The sequence below is a fragment of the Columba livia genome, chromosome 1, assembly GCF_036013475.1.
Source record: "Columba livia isolate bColLiv1 breed racing homer chromosome 1, bColLiv1.pat.W.v2, whole genome shotgun sequence".
Taxonomy (NCBI): Eukaryota; Metazoa; Chordata; class Aves; order Columbiformes; family Columbidae; genus Columba; species Columba livia.
In genome coordinates this window covers 5,284,398-5,302,445 of record NC_088602.1, presented here as the reverse complement: position 1 = coordinate 5,302,445, position 18,048 = coordinate 5,284,398, and the positions used below count along the sequence as shown (strand labels likewise).

Here is an 18,048-nt window from a genome sequence, read left to right as displayed (position 1 = left end):
ACAACATTCCTTTGCTGAGCTAGCTGCAATATAAAATATCTTCAGGTAAAGGCAGAGGAATGAAAGGTAGGAATTTCCAGTAGGCTTTTCCATGTGAAAACAATCCATACATTCTGACATCCTGCCTTCTTTGAGTGACCCGTTCCTGCTTTCTAGGAAATACATGTAATAAAAAGTGCAAGTCACAAATCCAGCTAGACTGTCATAACACTCTTTGCAATGTTTTCTGTAGTCTGAACTCTGTAGATTGGCATGGGACTTAAATTCTTCTGGATATTACCATTCATCATTACACTGCCCAGTATCCTACAGATCTGTATGCTCCATACCAGGGACTGGAGTTTTATATTCCTGAGTTTTATATAAAGCCTATCCCTACAACAGTTTAAGGAAACTACAGTAGAATGGCTTTTAAAAAGCAAAAGGTATTGACTTGCTTCTTGCATCATACGATCTGTGTGGATTGTTCGTTACATGAAACAAACAAACAAAAATGACCAAATTCAGGCAGAAGTTTGCATTAAGAGAATAATGGAAGATATGGAGACACAATGAATTAACTGGGCATTGGAAGGTGTCGGAGGGTACTTTTTCAAGCGTTGTCTAATTCACTCTACAAAGGTAATTTATTTAATCTGTAAAAGCTATTGGTGAAGAGAGTTTGGGTAGAGACAGCTAGCTATGGAGTATTGATTCAAACAAGTGAGCATTCTGAACTTAGACCTTCCTGACTGCATTAACGGCTTTTTCCTCTGCCCCACTCCTCCCTGGGGATGCTCAATGTGCTGTGCAGCTTCATACCTCTCACCATTTAATCCTATGGGTGCAGAGATTTGTCTCACTTGCTTTGCTCTTTGGATTGGAGAATTTTGAAGGTTTTGTGAGAGTTGAGTGTAATTTCACCTGAAAGCCAGAAATGTAATCTATGTTTTTCTCCTTCCCATCCAGTCCATGGTGCTACTCCTTCACAGCCAGAGACAGTACATCTTTGAGTTTGACAAGAATGACCGGTTGTCGTCGGTGACCATGCCTAATGTTGCCCGTCAGACTTTAGAAACTATTCGTTCCATTGGTTACTACAGGAACATCTACCGACCACCTGAAGGCAACGCCTCGGTAATACAGGATTTCACGGAGGATGAGCAGCTCCTTCACACGTTGTACCTGGGGACAGGGAGACGTGTCATCTACAAGTATGGAAAGTTGTCCAAGTTGGCCGAGATGCTCTACGACACCACGAAGATCAGTTTCACCTATGACGAAACTGCCGGCATGCTGAAGACAATAAACTTGCAGAACGAAGGGTTCACATGTACAATCAGGTACAGACAGATCGGACCGCTCATTGATCGGCAGATTTTCCGCTTCACTGAGGAAGGCATGGTGAATGCACGCTTCGACTATAACTATGACAACAGCTTTCGGGTGACCAGCATGCAAGCAGTCATCAACGAGACACCTTTACCCATTGATCTCTACAGGTACGATGATGTGTCAGGCAAAACTGAGCAATTTGGTAAATTCGGAGTCATTTACTATGATATCAACCAGATTATCACCACTGCTGTCATGACTCACACTAAACATTTCGATGCCTACGGCAGGATGAAGGAGGTCCAGTACGAGATATTCCGGTCGCTGATGTACTGGATGACCGTGCAGTATGACAACATGGGGAGAGTGGTTAAGAAAGAGCTGAAGGTCGGGCCTTATGCAAACACAACTAGATACTCATATGAGTATGATGCTGATGGCCAGTTGCAGACAGTGTCTATCAATGACAAACCACTCTGGCGTTACAGCTATGACCTAAATGGAAACCTCCATTTGTTGAGTCCGGGGAACAGCGCCCGCCTTACGCCGCTCAGGTACGACCTCAGGGATAGGATTACTAGACTGGGGGATGTGCAGTACAAAATGGATGAAGATGGCTTCCTGAAGCAAAGGGGCAATGATATTTTTGAGTACAATTCAGCTGGCCTGCTCATCAAAGCCTACAATAAAGCTAGTGGGTGGAGCGTGAAATACCGCTACGATGGCCTAGGAAGGAGGGTCTCTAGCAAAACCAGCCATGGCCATCACTTGCAGTTCTTCTACGCAGACCTGACCAACCCAACCAAGGTCACGCACTTGTACAACCACTCGAGCTCTGAGATCACCTCCCTCTACTATGACCTCCAAGGCCACCTCTTTGCGATGGAGCTCAGCAGCGGTGATGAATTCTACATCGCCTGCGATAACATCGGCACCCCCTTGGCCGTCTTCAGCGGGACTGGCTTAATGATTAAGCAGATACTGTACACAGCGTATGGCGAGATCTACATGGACACCAATCCCAACTTCCAGATCATCATCGGCTACCACGGGGGGCTGTATGACCCCCTCACAAAGCTTATCCACATGGGACGGAGAGACTACGATGTGCTAGCGGGTCGGTGGACGAGTCCAGACCATGAGATGTGGAAGCATCTGAGTACCAATAACATAATGCCTTTCAACCTGTACATGTTCAAAAACAACAATCCCATTAGCAACTCTCAGGATATCAAATGTTACATGACAGGTAAGACATTTAAATTAATTAACATATTCACAAGCTTGCCATCAGTGGATAAGTTTCTTCTCTTGCAGAATCCTGATCACCATGTGGTTTTCCAGTGTTTAATATAATGAACACAAGATTTTCTTTGCCAGTTGACCCCTGTGTCCGGGGCATGTTTAATTCATTAGCATAGATGGAGGTTGTAATTCCCAAACCTGTTTCCTTTTCTCTTCCTTGCTGTTTGTTCTCTTTATTTTGCTTCCAGTTTTTCGTTCCCTCAGCTATCCCAAGTTTAGCTACCAATTAATGTCCTGATAACCTTTGTCTTTGTAGAAGGGCAGCTCTGTTTACACGGGCTTGCCTAGCAATTTATTTGCAACTAAACAAATGACATGCAGATTTGTTTTAGAAAAACGGCAACAGCAACTTAAACCTTTTATTACAGTCAGCTCTTTCAGAGCACACTTCACTAAACCGTGTAGTTCAAAGTTAATCTGCCCTGCAGAATTAACAGTTTCTATTAAAAGTCAATAAAAGCAGGTGTATTAAAGGCCAGGTTTTAGGGTATACCTACCCCACAGCCTGACATAACCTCTGAACTGCTTCCCCTGGGACTTTGTAAAATGGCAATAACATGAGCTCTCTGTATGCTTTTTAAATACAGAAAATTGTTCTATAGGTTAAATGTCTTTCCTATATTCATACTTTGTGCAAAACTGGCACTAATGTTTGAGAGGACTCTCTTTGTTTAGATACTTCCTATTGGAAGGTGACACAGGTGACACAACAACAAATCAAATGTACATACTTTTTAAGGAGATATAACTAATTTTGGGATGCTCCTGCTGCGTCTATCACAACATTCCCGTAGGCAATAGTATTTGCATTCCCCTAAGTTATGAGATCGGTTTAATAGCAAAAAAAAAGTTACAAAATAAAAATACTGGATTGTTCTGTACCATTTGTTTTTCCAGCCATTAGGATTCATGCTTTCAGGTTCTTCTGCAATAATCATAAAGATTAGATTGGTGGGTTTTTTAATTAAAAGCTGTTTTCTCCAGAGCTGAGAAGATGATGCCATGAGGGAAGTAAAATATGCCAAAAGATGCAGACTAAGATCCTGTGTGTTGGCCTCACTCTGATAATTAAGGCTGGCACGGAATATTCTGAGATAACTTTTCCTATCAGAAAATGCTCACTTGTCAAAACTGAATTTGTTTATGGGAGAGGGCTGAGCTTGAGAGATTTCTCAGCAGAAATGCTGTGAACAGCTCTCAAAACTGTCTGAATTAATTCCTTTTTGGTTTTCAACCTTATGAAGTTAAATATAAACTAATTATCGAAAACTTGAAAAGAAAAAATGAAGAATGAAAACCAAAATGGAAGATCTTTATTTGAAATCATTGTCTTGAACTGATACATATTTTGAAGAGTTGCTTCATGACATATTAACAGATTTTTATTTTCCTGATCAAGTTAAGACAGGACAAAATTTCCAACCATATGGGCCCCTCAGTTCCAGCAGGACAGGGAACTGCTGGAGAGAGTCCAGCACAGGGCAACAAAGATGCTGAAGGGAGTGGAGCATCTCCCGTGTGAGGAAAGGCTGAGGGAGCTGGGGCTCTGGAGCTGGACAAGAGGAGACTGAGGGGTGACCTCATTAATGGTTATAAATATGTAAAGGGTGAGTGTCAGGAGGATGGAGCCAGGCTCTTCTCGGTGACAACCAATGATAGGACAAGGGGTAATGGGTTCAAACTGGAACACAAAAGGTTCCACTTAAATTTGAGAAGAAACTTCTTCATGGTGAGGGTGGCAGAGCCTGGCCCAGGCTGCCCAGGGAGGTTGTGGAGTCTCCTTCTCTGCAGACATTCAAACCCGCCTGGACACCTTCCTGTGTAACCTCATCTGGGTGTTCCTGCTCCATGGGGGATTGGACTGGATGAGTTTTCGAGGTCCCTTCCAACCCCTTGACATTCTGTGAATCTATGATTCTGTGATGATAACATCAAGAGGTCCAAATCTGATACTTTACAAGGTTTTATATACATCGAGTAACTTTTTCCACTGTATTAAGAGTTGGTGTTTTTTTAAAACTTTCAAGAATACAGAGCCCAAATACATTTTTTAAACTTCTCCTCTCCCACTGCATGGAAGGACCAAGTCATGGGATGGATGCCATGATGCAAGGCTGGTGCTCTGGCAGTTCTTTCTGCTGAAGCTTCCAGGCATCTCATGGGCAGGACCCTACGTGAGCATGTCCTTGTCATCACAACCAAATCTGCCCAGATTTGGGCACATAAAACCACGTTCTGTCCCTCCATCCCCTCCCTGGGACCCACCGTCCTCAGGGGAGCTCAGTGTCCAGGACAAGGGCAAACAACACATGTTTTGGTCTCCAACGATGAGGTTTCTGAGCTCATGGGTACAAATCAGAGGTGAGAGGAGGGTGAACAGGAGAATCAGGTATTTGTGTTTTGAGAGGCCCGTTGTTAAACATTAATATTTTAGCAATTGTGCACTTTGTGGCGCAGAGCTTTGCTGCCAGCTTCAGCAATCCTGATGGATTGAACTGACATTTCCATTACGTGTGTCTGCATTAAGCACTCCTTTTCTTTGCCCTCAAATGAATTTACTGTGAAATGTGTTGGCAGGGTTACTGTAGCTGAAAAAAAAAAAAGCAACCTCTGTGATGTGAAATGTACTTTTCTGTCAAAAAAAGTTGTCACTGCCTCTCGGCAAACTAATATTTTCCCCTCTGTTTTCTCAGTTCCACAACTTCCTCCCATGTTTTGGGTTTTCTAAATTTTGTTCTGGGTATTCCAACACCGCTTCCCAAAAAGAATGAACTCCTGTCTGCAAATGTTTTGAAAGTCAGTTTTCTGGGAAGTAGCAAAAAATGCCTGTCTTGAATCTTTCCAGACATGTTACATATTTTTTGGCTGTTCAGCATCCCTGCCCCGTATCCCTCTGAACATTTGTGAAGTGCATCAATGCCGAACTTCACCGTTTTACTTGGTTCTCCTGACCACCTGGCCCACAGTGTGTACATCAAAGGTCTTCATTTCACATGAGAAGGATTTGGAAGCAGGCCAGCTTAGCGCTAAGCAAGAAAATAATCAAATGAGCCTTTTAATTTCTTTCCTTCCCCCCGCCCCAACCTCTTTGTTTCAAAGACACTCCAAAAACAATCTGTACATTGAGTGTACAGAAGTGTTTTTATTACAGAAATCCTCCCCCTTCCACATGGATCATCACAAGGGCTTTTTGGACATCTGCCCAATCCCAACATTTTGGCCTGTAAGAAAACAAGCAACAGATAGTGTGTTTGTTTGGCTCCTGGTTCTCCAGTCATCTGGAAGTGCCTTGTTTGCTGCTTGCATCCATAATTTCTTTTCTGACCAGCTCTTCAAAACATTCATTTAAGCTCATGGGGAATAGAGAAAAAATATTCAAAGATGCATATTTGATTAGTTAAATCGATCCCTTTTTCGGATTGTTCCAGCAGCGTTTATTGAGTTTAGCAAAATGAAAATCAAGCCCCTTCACATCCAGCTTGAAGCAAAGATTCAAGTCCCGGTGACGTGCAAAACACTTAACGCCCCTGGGAGCTGATATTAGTTAAACTTTACCTTCATACCTTTCCCTTTCTTGCAATTGCTGTTTGTGTGCCAAATGCACAGTGTATTTTGCTTGAGGATTGGAGCAGGTGTGTCCTCTAGAGTTCAGTGAAGGCAAACGAGGTGAGATCATCAAATGCTCTGAAGTTAAGAGGGGAAGCGATGCTGATCCCAAGCAGATCTCAGAGCAGACTGACATTCAGCTGATATTTCTAATAGCTGTAAGATCAAAATCACGGAAGACTCTGCAGTCTGTACTGTCAATGGCTGGGATTTCCATCATGTCCCCTTTAGGCCCAGTGGTCCCCCTTTTTGCATAGGACAATAGTTTATCGCTTGTAGCCAGCAGTTTTCTCACCATCCATGGCCTTCTAAGGGGCTTGTGAAAGGTACCCAAGCAAAGTCATCTTCTATCTGTACACTGTTTTTACCATAATATACCTTGCAGGTAGTGTGGAGGCTGATTTTAAATGCCACTATAAATTATGACATATGACTTTACACTGGTTTCATATTCAAGCTACCCCTTCTCATGAACAGCCTAAGAAAGCCAGGACTGAGGTGGAAATGCCATGGAAAATGCAGACGATGTGTCCAGAGTCTCTTCCATGAGCACCTGCCAAATGACTGTGCTGTTTGTCCTCTGTGTCCTGGTATTCAGGCTTACATAGCTCTTAAATTTAGTCTTTGAGAGTCCTCAGGAAGAGAAATACTGTGGCTGAGATGTTCAGAGCTCACTGTAGGACTGGATGACATCTCCAGTTTGGCTGGAGCATCTCAGACTCCATCCGTGTGTTGTTGTTGCTGTGGTTCTCCCGTATACCTCAGAGCAGTACCTGATGCCTGCTGAGAATGACAGACATTGACTTGGCTTTGATTTGAGCCATTTGGCCACTGCTAAAACTGCTATTTCAGAGCTGGCCAAGTGCAGAATTGGACTGTGGTTGGAGGTGGAAAGCCCAGATTTGGCACACGGTTCTTTCAAGGGCCATTAAGGTTTCTGCTCTTCACATGAAATAGACACTCATCATTTTTGCCACACCGCAGCAGTACCAGGGTCCTCCTCTGTGCCATTCTCCTGAGCCACCCTGCTTTAAGATATCAGAAAATCTGATTTATGCTTCTCTTCCTTTCCAGATGTCAACAGTTGGCTGCTCACTTTTGGGTTCCAGCTACACAACGTCATCCCCGGCTACCCCAAGCCAGACATGGATGCAATGGAGCCATCCTATGAGCTAATCCACACGCAGATGAAAACCCAAGAATGGGACAACAGCAAGGTGATCCATGCAACTCTATACTGTATCTCACACCCTTATCAGCATATCCAATTGCAATATTTATTAAAAAAACATATATTAGCCTTTTCTCACAGATATGCTGGGAGATTAAGATTGAGTCAGTTCCCATGACAGTGGTGAAATCTGATTGAATAATCGCATTATAAGTTCCTTACTTCCATGGTGCTTTTTCCAGTGGTGGTTGCCCAATGAAATGGTGTGTTACTGTTTCTTTCTCTTGCAAGAAACCATATTACAACATATTGCATGCAAAGTTCAAGGCCTTTGCACCAAGTATTTTTAGAAGCGAGAAGAAAAGCAAATCTTAAAACAGAAGTTTTCTACAGATTTTTTTTTCCAGAAACTTATTCAGTCTGGTTTAAAATGTCTTAAGCGTCAAGTCCCAGTCCTTCCCCAGGAAACTGTTCCGCATTGCAGGGGGTCTTACCAAAAAGATGTTTTAGCTGAAAGCTAACTTTCATTTTACCTGAGTGGATTTAATCCCAAGTCACCGTGTCTTGCTTTTAAAAACAGGCCTGCATCACAACCCACTTTGGTAGACGCTGCCACAAAATTCAGTGATGAAAATTGGCAAGAAAAAGCTTTTACAGGCCAATCATTTCCCCTTCTCTTCCTATTGGGAATTACTGAGCTGAAGGATGGAGGCAGCGCTGTTAAAGGTGGGCACACCAGGTCAGGATGCGAGAGCCCTGGGTTGCTCCCAGCCCTACTGCTTATCGGTCGTATGACCTTGAAAAAGTCATTTACCTCTCAGGATACTCTGTCACCTCCTAGCCTGATTCTATTCTGGGGTTGCTTTCAACAGTTTAGTCCAAATCTTCTTTAGTCTGAGTTCTTACTTGCTTTTGCTGCGTATTCAAACATCATGAGAGCAGCAAGGAACCCATGTGCTTGGGGACATCAGGACACACACTTCAACATTTCTGCTCATAAAATGATGCCAGTAGGAAGTGGAAATTATCCCAGCTGCCCTCTGAACCTCTTTATCTATGAGTTCACTGGAATCTTACTGTCCTTCAGCAGGTTCTTGATGGCCTGTACACATATTAAACCAGGAGGTAAAATACAGTGCACATTTCTCCAGTCACTCAGAGGTATGAATAAGATACTGTGGCTTAATAAAATAGTAATGTACCAGCCCATCCATGGTACTCATCCTCTTAACTATGGTGAAGACAAGCTAAAATGTATCAGCTTCAACTTCAACGAGAGATTTATATGAAGACATATCACTTTATAACAGAGAGGGACCAAAAGAACTATGCCTTTTGCTACCGTGGCTGAGTTGATGCTTTAAACACATTACACTGCAGTCACTCTGTTGTCTTTTGGAGCTCCAAGACTCATTTTCTGTTTCTCTCTTCCTTGGATTAAACAATAAAATGCTAACAGAGGTGGTTTCTGTAATGAGAAATAGCCTCGGGAGTTTTGCTTCTCTTTGCTGGAGAGTTGGGCGGGGAAAAATTTAATGAAATAGAACAAGGGCAAGTGTAGAGTCTTGTATCTGGGCAGGAACAACCTCAGGTTCCAGTATAAGTTGGGGAATGACCTATTAGAGAGCAGCATAGGGGAAAGGGATCTGGGGGTCCTGGGGACAGCAGGATGAGCATGAGCCAGCACTGGGCCCTTGTGGCCAGGAAGGCCAATGGTACCTGGGGTGGATTAGAAGGGGGTGGTCAGTAGGTCAGAGAGGCTCTCCTGCCCTTCTACTCTGCCCTGGGGAGACCACACCTGGAATATTGTGTCCAGTTGTGGCCCCTCAGTTCCAGCAGGACAGGGAACTGCTGGAGAGAGTCCAGCGCAGGGCAACAAAGATGCTGAAAGGAGTGGAGCATCTCCCGTGTGAGGAAAGGCTGAGGGAGCTGGGGCTCTGGAGCTGGACAAGAGGAGACTGAGGGGGGACCTCATTAATGTTTCCAGATATATAAAGGGTGAGTGTCAGGAGGATGGAGCCAGGCTCTTCTCGGTGACAAGGGGTAATGGTTACAAACTGGAACACAAAAGGTTCCACTTAAATTTGAGAAGAAACTTCTTCTCAGTGAGGGTGGCAGAGCCTGGCCCAGGCTGCCCAGGGGGGTTGTGGGGTCTCCTTCTCTGCAGACATTGAAACCCGCCTGGACACCTTCCTGTGTAACCTCATCTGGATGTTCCTGCTCCATGGGGGGATTGCACTGGATGAGCTTTTGAGGTCCTTTCCAATCCCTGACATTCTGGGATTCTGTGTGATGTGACACAGTCTCCCAAAGCAAAGCTGTGTAGAAGAAGGCAAACAGGGCAGGTTCATTCAGAGACCACGCGAAAGATTGTCTCTAAATTGTTGTAACTCTCACAGAACCACAACAGAAATTATTGCTATTAGTGGTGTTATTAGTATTCTTATATTATTATTTTATCATGAGTCCATTATTATTATTAGTCTTATCAAATAGCCAAGTAACTTGGGTGACAGCTTGAGGTGAAGACTGAGACTTGCTCATATAGGCAGCTGATCTAGAAATAAAATAAAACCAGGGAGCCTTCCCTTCCATCCACCCATTTTAGGTGAATCTGCCTGATTGAGCAATGAGAAGAAAATAAAATCTCCGTGTCCCTTCAGGTTTTCAAAGCAAGCAGCTGCAGCGAGGGCTGTGCAGGGACCTGCTTGGTAAAAGAGGGTTTATTCAGCCACCGCGCTTCCAGATGAGTCACTTCACACTCAAGCGTTGGAAGTGGAATTTAACTATTGCAGGTTGTTTCACATTCTTCCCTTGTGTTATGACAGCAGCGAAACATGAGCATTTTTTATTTTAGTCTACAGCTGCAGGATCATGCTGTGATAGCAAGTGGCTCTCAGATGCTGTAGAGCAGGATTCCCTTCCTTTCTGTCACATCCAGCATATTGCAGGCATATATTTGCATAAAACATATTCTTTCACATATGATACCTGAAAATATGATCCATTTTCTCTTAAGCCTATCTGTGCATTCAACACTGATGTTTCACGTGTGGTTCTGTTCATTCCCAGTCCTTCCAGCTGCACATACACGCTCCCAGACACAACCCAGCCCTTCTTCCTACTGATTTTCTGTGTATTTATTGATGAAGCATGTGAAAGAAAACACAAACTTCTGAAAATTTCACATAGCAAGTGACAGAATTAAACAAAGTTAAATGGAAGCACGGGAAATACATTCAGATAAGACTGATCAGAATGTGAAATGCTCTTCCATGGCATAATGAGGAAGCTCCAAATCTTTTGTCATTTCCAAGTAGCCTGGACAAGGCAGTGGACAATGCCCATCCTGCTTGAAATCCAGGGATATTCTCTGAACATGTGCCATAGCTTTCTCATCTCCATATCTTCTGATCCCTGGTTTCTCTGGGTCACATACCTCCTTCTGACAGACCAAAGTAAATCTGAGTTACTCCACTGGCTTCGCTGATCAAAGCTGTAGCCCAGCAGATTGAGTCAGTTCTTTTATCTGAGAGGAATGAATAACAAGAGCACAACAGAAAAGCGACTAACCCCACATAAATGGCTGCTTCGTCTCCTCAGAGTGCATAACCAGAGGGCCCGAGCATCTCCTTCCAAAACATTGTTGGTATTTGCCTTGCAGGGCTGGGAGATGGGAGAGATAATTCTGCTTTTGAGCATCCACCAGCTCAGAAGCAGCCAGCGTGTCATAAACCTTGCACTCACCCCCTGCAGCTCCAGAGTGACATTTAAAATCCAATACTCTGTTGTGCAGCACTTTCCCCACCCACTCCTCCCTGCGACCGTGCGGCTGTCACTAAATTGTTTGTTGAACAAATTCAGCGTTATTGGCCACCAGGAGACTCTGGGTGACCTCTGGCATATTGTGGAGCTGCTGCACCTGAATCCAATTTCTCTTTTCTTTTTTTTGTCTTGTTGAACTGTCAGGTAATTGCTGAAGCCAGAACAACTCTATTTGCAGGGAGGGGTGTTTGGAGTCGGCACTTATATTGTTAACTACATCATATTATTAACTGCCCTTCTTTTCATCCTATCAACACTGTGCCTCCAGGGAGGGTCCTGTTTTCTGCAGAGCCCATTACAGTCTGTTCTGGAGAAGTGTTTGGCATCCCTCATGGAGCAGCATTTTGGAGACGAGGGCTGCTCGGGGATGCTCAGCCAGGGACTGAGCTGTAGGGCTGCGCGTTCTGGCAGAGCTTCTCCCAAGGACAATCTGTCAGAAGGACCGGCTCTGCCAGTGTTCGTCATTCAGAGGAGGCTTCCTCACATTGCGGGTGCTTCGTCCTGGGCTTGGGCCATCGTGCTGTCTGCACGTCTGTCCATCAGCCCCTAGTTATGTTTTGCAAAAGTAGCGGCCAGTTTTCTGTGTATCTGTTGCGGAGAAGGGAGTTTAAGTTTCAAAGACATTAAGCTCTTGAAGCTTTAGGAAAATAGATGAGCAAGAGAAGGAGACAAATCCTCTTATTTCCCTACAGATGGAAATCTGCTTGATGAGATCAACCTCGTTATCCCCCTGCAGCTGTGTGTGCTGGCAGGATGGACAGACCTGTTCTCCAAGCCCAAGAGTCAGCACTTGGGTTTCGCTCGTTGCTAACCAATCAGCATCTACAGCACTGGGCTTGCTGGCCAATCGCTCACCTCCGTTGCCCCAGTTGCATTGTGGTTGGCAGGTTGCTGAGTAGACACATTGCCTCTCAGCCAATCAGCATGCAGTGCAGCCATGCTGATGGGTAGGAGCCTGATGGGATGTGGTGGGTGACGGGCTCATCTTGCACCTCCAGCATCTCAGAGTTAGAATTATAGGATCATAGAACAGGTGTGTTGGAAGGGACCTTCCAAGCTCATCCAGTGCCACCCCTGCCATGAGCAGGGACATCTTCACCAGCTCAGGTTGCTCAGAGCCCCGTCCAACCTGGCCTGGGATGTCTCCAGGGATGGGGCATCCACCACCTCTCTGGGCAACCTGGGCCAGGCTCTCACCACCCTCATTATAAAAACTTTCTTTCTCATGTGTACTCTGTGAGCAGAGTTGGTGGGGAACATCCACATGGGGACTCATCTTCAGGTGACGACCAGGTGGAATGGAGGGAAGAGGCTGATGTCTGAAGAATGATTTTGTCAACAGAGAGTGGGGGGGTAAATAGGAAGGAGTTAATGCTGAAGAAGTCATACCTTCCAAGCCTTTTTGAAAGAGTGGCTTTCTGCGTTGCAAGCCATATGGCGGTAAGAGAAACACCTATCTGTGTATAATGGCACAAGGACGTAGAGAAACTTGGAAACATGTTCACTTATTGCACATCTTGGATCCTTGGTGGGAAATTAAAGCTTTCAGTCTCACAGTGGAAGGCGGTATTTAAAAACAACAGATGATAGTATCTGGCTCTGGTATTTCAAATCCTCAAGAGGTGCAGGCGAAATGCAAGAGGCTATTCAGAGATCTCTGCAATGTGCCGTTCTCCTGAGCTCTGTGCGGCAGAGAACAAATGATGAAGGTCATTCTCTTCCCTCCAATGGGTTGTTACTAGATAAAGTGAAATGTCACCTAAGGACATCTGATTAAAAAGAAGGCTGTGAGGAAAAACAAACCCAGCATATTTGTCACTCACGACTAGCAACAAATATTGAAATAAAATAACTGTTAATTCCTTTCTTCCGTAAAACTGGTTTTCTAGATACCTTGGTTTACAGTTGCTAAAAGCAGCAGCATTTTTTAGAGAATAGCACATGCCACTGCAGCCTTAGATGGAAATTTTCTGTTTCTCTTCATTGCCAGTTCATTAAAATGAGTTCTAAGATGAAACAGAAATGGTAATTTCAAAGTCAGGGATACGCTGCCTCTTTGAACTGTATAATCTGTTTGCCTCCATCCCCTTTGTATTCACAGCAGAGCATACAAGCTAGCTGGACTCTGATTTGCCTGAATTCCTTGTTGTTTTTTGGGGGTTGGTGTTCTTTGTTGTTGTTTTCTGTTGGATGTTTTTTTCCTTTTAAAAATACACTCTTTTATCAAAGAAATGCACTCAAAAAGTCATTTTCAGTCATCCTGGGCTCATTTTCAAGACAACAGAGCTGTGTTTAGTTACAGTAATAGTTAAGTCATGATGATGTTCAGCATTACAGCTTTGTACGTGTCTGATCTCCTACTTCTCTACATGACATAAGATGGGGAGACCCCAAAAGGCCTGTAACCAATCCCCAGTGGAAAATCCTTTGGGTGTGATTTGTTCTTGATTAAGACATCTAAATTTAGGTCTCTGCCTGTGAACTTGATATCCAAACTTCCATTATAACCAGCAGAGATCTACAATGAAGTCATTTGCTGGTGCTATTTGGCATACCCTAGAGTTCCCTGGACTTCTTCATGTCTACAGCATGGATTGCCTGTAGCCGTCTGGAGCAACAGTTGATGGCCCATAGTGTCAAAAACAGTTCTCAACACCACCCTTTTGGGTGGCTTATCAATGAAGCTCAAAGGACAGTTCAAATTGTGAACTGCTATGAGCTAGGATTGAATTCAAGACTAAAACATGGACATATAGGTGTCTCCATGTGTTCTAGATGGGTGCACTCACTGTAGTCTGTGAACATCTAGTTCATACAGTCAGTGGAGCTCACTTAAAGAGCTGTCCACCTCCTAGGCATTAGTTTTAGACTAAGCTGAACACATTATAAGCTCCACTGACTGTGCAAAGTAGGGGTTTGATTCAGTTGCCCATACAGGGCCCAAGTAGATGAGGTTCTTAGGGATATGGTTTAGTGCCAGTGTTAGGTTAACAATTAGACTTGATGATGTTGAGGGTCTTTTCCAAACAAAATGATTCTATGAAAAGGCACTAGAGTTCCCGCAGCTCATCATTAATAAGATAATAAAGACAAAATAGAAGACGAACGAGGGAGATTTCTGATAGGAGTAATTCTGCCAAGCCTGATGCGGTCTGAACCCCAGAGCTCCCTTCCCCAAGGTGATAATCAGTAGAAAGTGCAATTCATTCCAAGGACCCTTATCACTCAACTGCTGGTAAACATGGTGATGTATATCTAGGTGATGATAGATAAATGCCCACAGGACATAAAGATCTGATTTATATCCGCGAGTGAAGGAGCTCGCACCAAATGGTGTTTCAAGATGAGTTATGAGCAATGCCTTTTCCTACCACTTGTAAAAGTTGCTGAGGTGAGTTGGAAGAGCAGTGTGGTGTGCTTGGGTAGCGAGGAAGGACCACCTAGAGTCAATCCATATGAGATGGACCTGGGAATAAAACTTCCCTATTTAAACCTCCCTGAAAGAGCTAACCAAGGCTGTGCACTATACACTTATTTAGAACAGTGTTTGACAGAGCCCGGAAACCTAATCGCTCCATGTCCATCATCGGTGACATCTACATCAATTACGTCCGTTTTTTGCATAATTCGAGCACTTGTGCAGTTGGCAGGGGAGCTCGGTTTGGTTCCCAATCAGTCTGTTAATTATATTGCTCTCTAGGCTGTGGGTGAGATCCCCCACAGGCAGCATGGGGAGAACCAGAAAGAGCTTCTCTGTCATCGGTGACATGTTCCTGCTCCAACACCTATGCTGTTCATCAAAAGGGAAACAGGAGGAGATATACCCACCTGCTTGGCACTTTGAATAAAAGTCAGTCCTGGGTCTTTGGTATTTTGATGCTTTACAACCCAAAACATGCTCTTGAACTTGACTACCTCCGTTCCTTTATAGTTGTCTCATTTATAAATCAAAATCAATCATCCCGCAATGCTAAATCCTTTATTTAATTTCTTTCATGCTTTGAGACCCTTCCCCGGAAATGGCCACTGTGGAAATGAGGGTTTATTTCCCTTCACTTTGCATGTTACAAGTTGAGAGGTCCACACTGAAAAGCCTGAATAATCTGAATCATTCTCTCACATCCAGGGAAGGATGCGACCTTAAGCTTGTGGACAGTTTAAGGCAATATCCTTCATGGATGTTAAATTTCCTCGAAATATCTGGAGTGCAGCAAACTTTTCTTTGTAGCCTATTTTTAATCCTGGATGTCATTATATTATTGAACTGAGCCATTGGCAATGCCAGGAGAGTTTTGTCATAGCATCCTCTTGCTTCTGTGAAATTTGAGCAAATAATTGTTCGTGGACAGGGGTCTGCAAGAAGTCTGTGCTGCCGTGAATTGATGAGAGCGTTTCCAAAGACATTTTTGCAGTAATGATGAGCTGCTGGCTCATTGTGTGCTTGCTCCATTATGTGCTAACAGCAAAAGTGACTTTGTATTGTACCTGACTACAAATGATCCAGGCTGTTGTCTCGCAGCAGTTTTGCTTCAGTATAAGCCAAAACTCGAGCGTTAGGTGCGACTGGTCTTGGCTCAGGGAGCCTGGAACATTGTAGAGGGTTTGCAGGAAACAGGATTTAGAGTCTTCCTTGAGTTTTGAACAACCGGCTTTGGACAGGTTGAAATGGGATACAGAGAGTTTACGGCTACTTTGAGGGTCATACCTGTGATGCAGGGCTTTTGAAGGAGGTACAAAGTGCGGTTAAAATAGAGGGAAGTTTTACAAATACTTTCACACTTACAGAAAATCTGAAAGCATTTTATAAATCATCACAGCCACAAGATTCACTATGAATATGTGCAGATGAAGAAGACTGAAGCACAATATAATTACATGTGCCCAGCCAGGTGAGAGAGTCCAAATTAGACCTTCACACCACTGAGGCAAAAAAACTCTCTGGTATCTGTACCTTCTTCAGCCTGTAAGAGTAGAAACAGTTTGGTTTCTTGAAACAATGAGCCTTAGAGTCATAGAACCATAGAACAGTTTGAGTTGGAAAGGGCCTTCCAAGCTCCCCCAGTGCCACCCCTGCCATGAGCAGGGACATCTTCACCAGCTCAGGTTGCTCAGAGCCCTGTCCAGCCTGGCCTGGGATGTCTCCAGGGATGGTTCATCCACCACCTCTCTGGCCAACCTGGGACAGTATTTTACCACCCTGATGGTGAACCATTCCTAGGGTGAATAACCTGACAAAACATCTCTTCCATTAAAAATAATGTAAAATCCAATAAAGGGTGATAAGGGGAAAAAAAAACAGAGCATCCTTAGATGTTTCCAGGATGTTCTGCTGGTTTCCAGCTTGCTAATAACGCCTCTGGGTCACCAGGCTTCTCTTTCTAACATGTCTTTCTCTTCTTTCTCTCCCTGCTCAGTCAATTCTGGGTGTCCAATGTGAAGTGCAGAAGCAGCTGAAGGCCTTTGTCACTCTTGAGCGCTTTGAGCGGATCTACAGCTCCAGCATCGCCGGGTGCCGGCAAGTCAAGAAGAACAAGAACTTTGCTTCTGGAGGCTCTATCTTTGGCAAAGGCGTCAAGTTCGCCATGAAGGACGGGCGCGTGGCCACCGACATCATCAGTGTGGCCAACGAGGATGGGCGGAGGATCGCGGCCATCCTGAACAATGCCCATTACCTGGAGAACTTGCACTTCACCATCGACGGGGTGGACACGCACTATTTCATCAAGCAAGGGCCATCGGAGGGCGACCTGTCCATCTTGGGCCTCAGCGGCGGGCGGAGGACCCTGGAGAACGGCGTGAATGTGACGGTGTCCCAGATCAACACAGTGCTCAATGGAAGGACTAGACGTTACACGGACATCCAGCTCCAGTACGGCGCGTTGTGTCTAAACACTCGCTACGGGACCACCTTGGACGAGGAGAAGACCCGCGTCCTGGAGCTGGCCCGGCAGCGAGCTGTCGCCCAAGCGTGGTCCCGGGAACAGCAGAGACTGCGGGATGGGGAGGAGGGTGTTCGCTCGTGGACAGAAGGGGAGAAGCAACAAGTGCTAAACACAGGCCGGGTACAGGGCTACGACGGCTATTTCGTGATCTCAGTGGAGCAGTACCCCGAACTCTCAGACAGCGCCAACAACATCCACTTCATGAGACAGAGCGAAATGGGCAGAAGGTGACAGAGAGGGTTGACGCGGTGACTTCTTGCCAAAGACAGCTACTCTTTTGTGGCCACTTACCTGACTGTGTTGTACTCAATCCTTTTTCTAGACTGAACAAGGCGGGGGGGGAGGAAAACACAAAGAGAAGGAATAATATGGTTGCACTGTAACTCATGCAACATACTTTTTTTTCCCCTCTTTAATTTGGCCTTCACGCGTTTTTTGCAATGAACAGAAGTTATATTTTGCCGTAGTGTGATCACAGTGAAATTTACTGTCTCTTGTCCTTTTTTTTTGGTTGTTTGTTTGTTTTTATCCCTCCCCACCCCCCCGCATTGTGAGGAATTTGAAGTGGGGAGGCGTCAACCTACATCCTTAGGTGTGAAGTGCAAAATGGGTGTCTGTGCTGACTTGTGTCATCCTAACCCTTTCTGATTTGGGGCAGGGACAGATAGCTTTCCACCCGAGACACGGAGAGCCCGCGGTGCACCGGAGAGCTCTTCAACATGAAAGGAGATGGAAGACGACGCTGACTCTGATACTCCGAAAGTGACCGTCCAAATCATGTGCCTCAAAAGAGACCTTACAAGTAGTTTTCACGTTTCACTTGGGACATAAAGTGGTTTTTTTGGGGGGGCTCCTGCTGAGCAGAAGTAGATTATAGAGGCGAAG

At 44.7% G+C, this 18,048-nt stretch overlaps 1 protein-coding gene across 16 annotated transcripts in view; it reads left to right on the top strand.

The window, feature by feature from the left end:
* The window catches only part of TENM4 (teneurin transmembrane protein 4), a 1,656,871-nt gene extending 1,639,127 nt beyond the window's left edge, over positions 1–17,744 (top strand). For all 16 annotated transcript variants that reach the window (XM_065029145.1, XM_065029736.1, XM_065029665.1 and 13 more), the window contains 3 exons: positions 949–2,563; positions 7,300–7,442; positions 16,636–17,744. In XM_065029145.1, coding sequence (XP_064885217.1) covers positions 949–2,563; positions 7,300–7,442; positions 16,636–17,394 — 2,517 coding nt within the window. In that variant the 3' untranslated portion in view covers positions 17,395–17,744. The remainder of the gene's footprint in view (positions 1–948; positions 2,564–7,299; positions 7,443–16,635) is intronic.
* Positions 17,745–18,048: the final 304 nt, after the last annotated feature.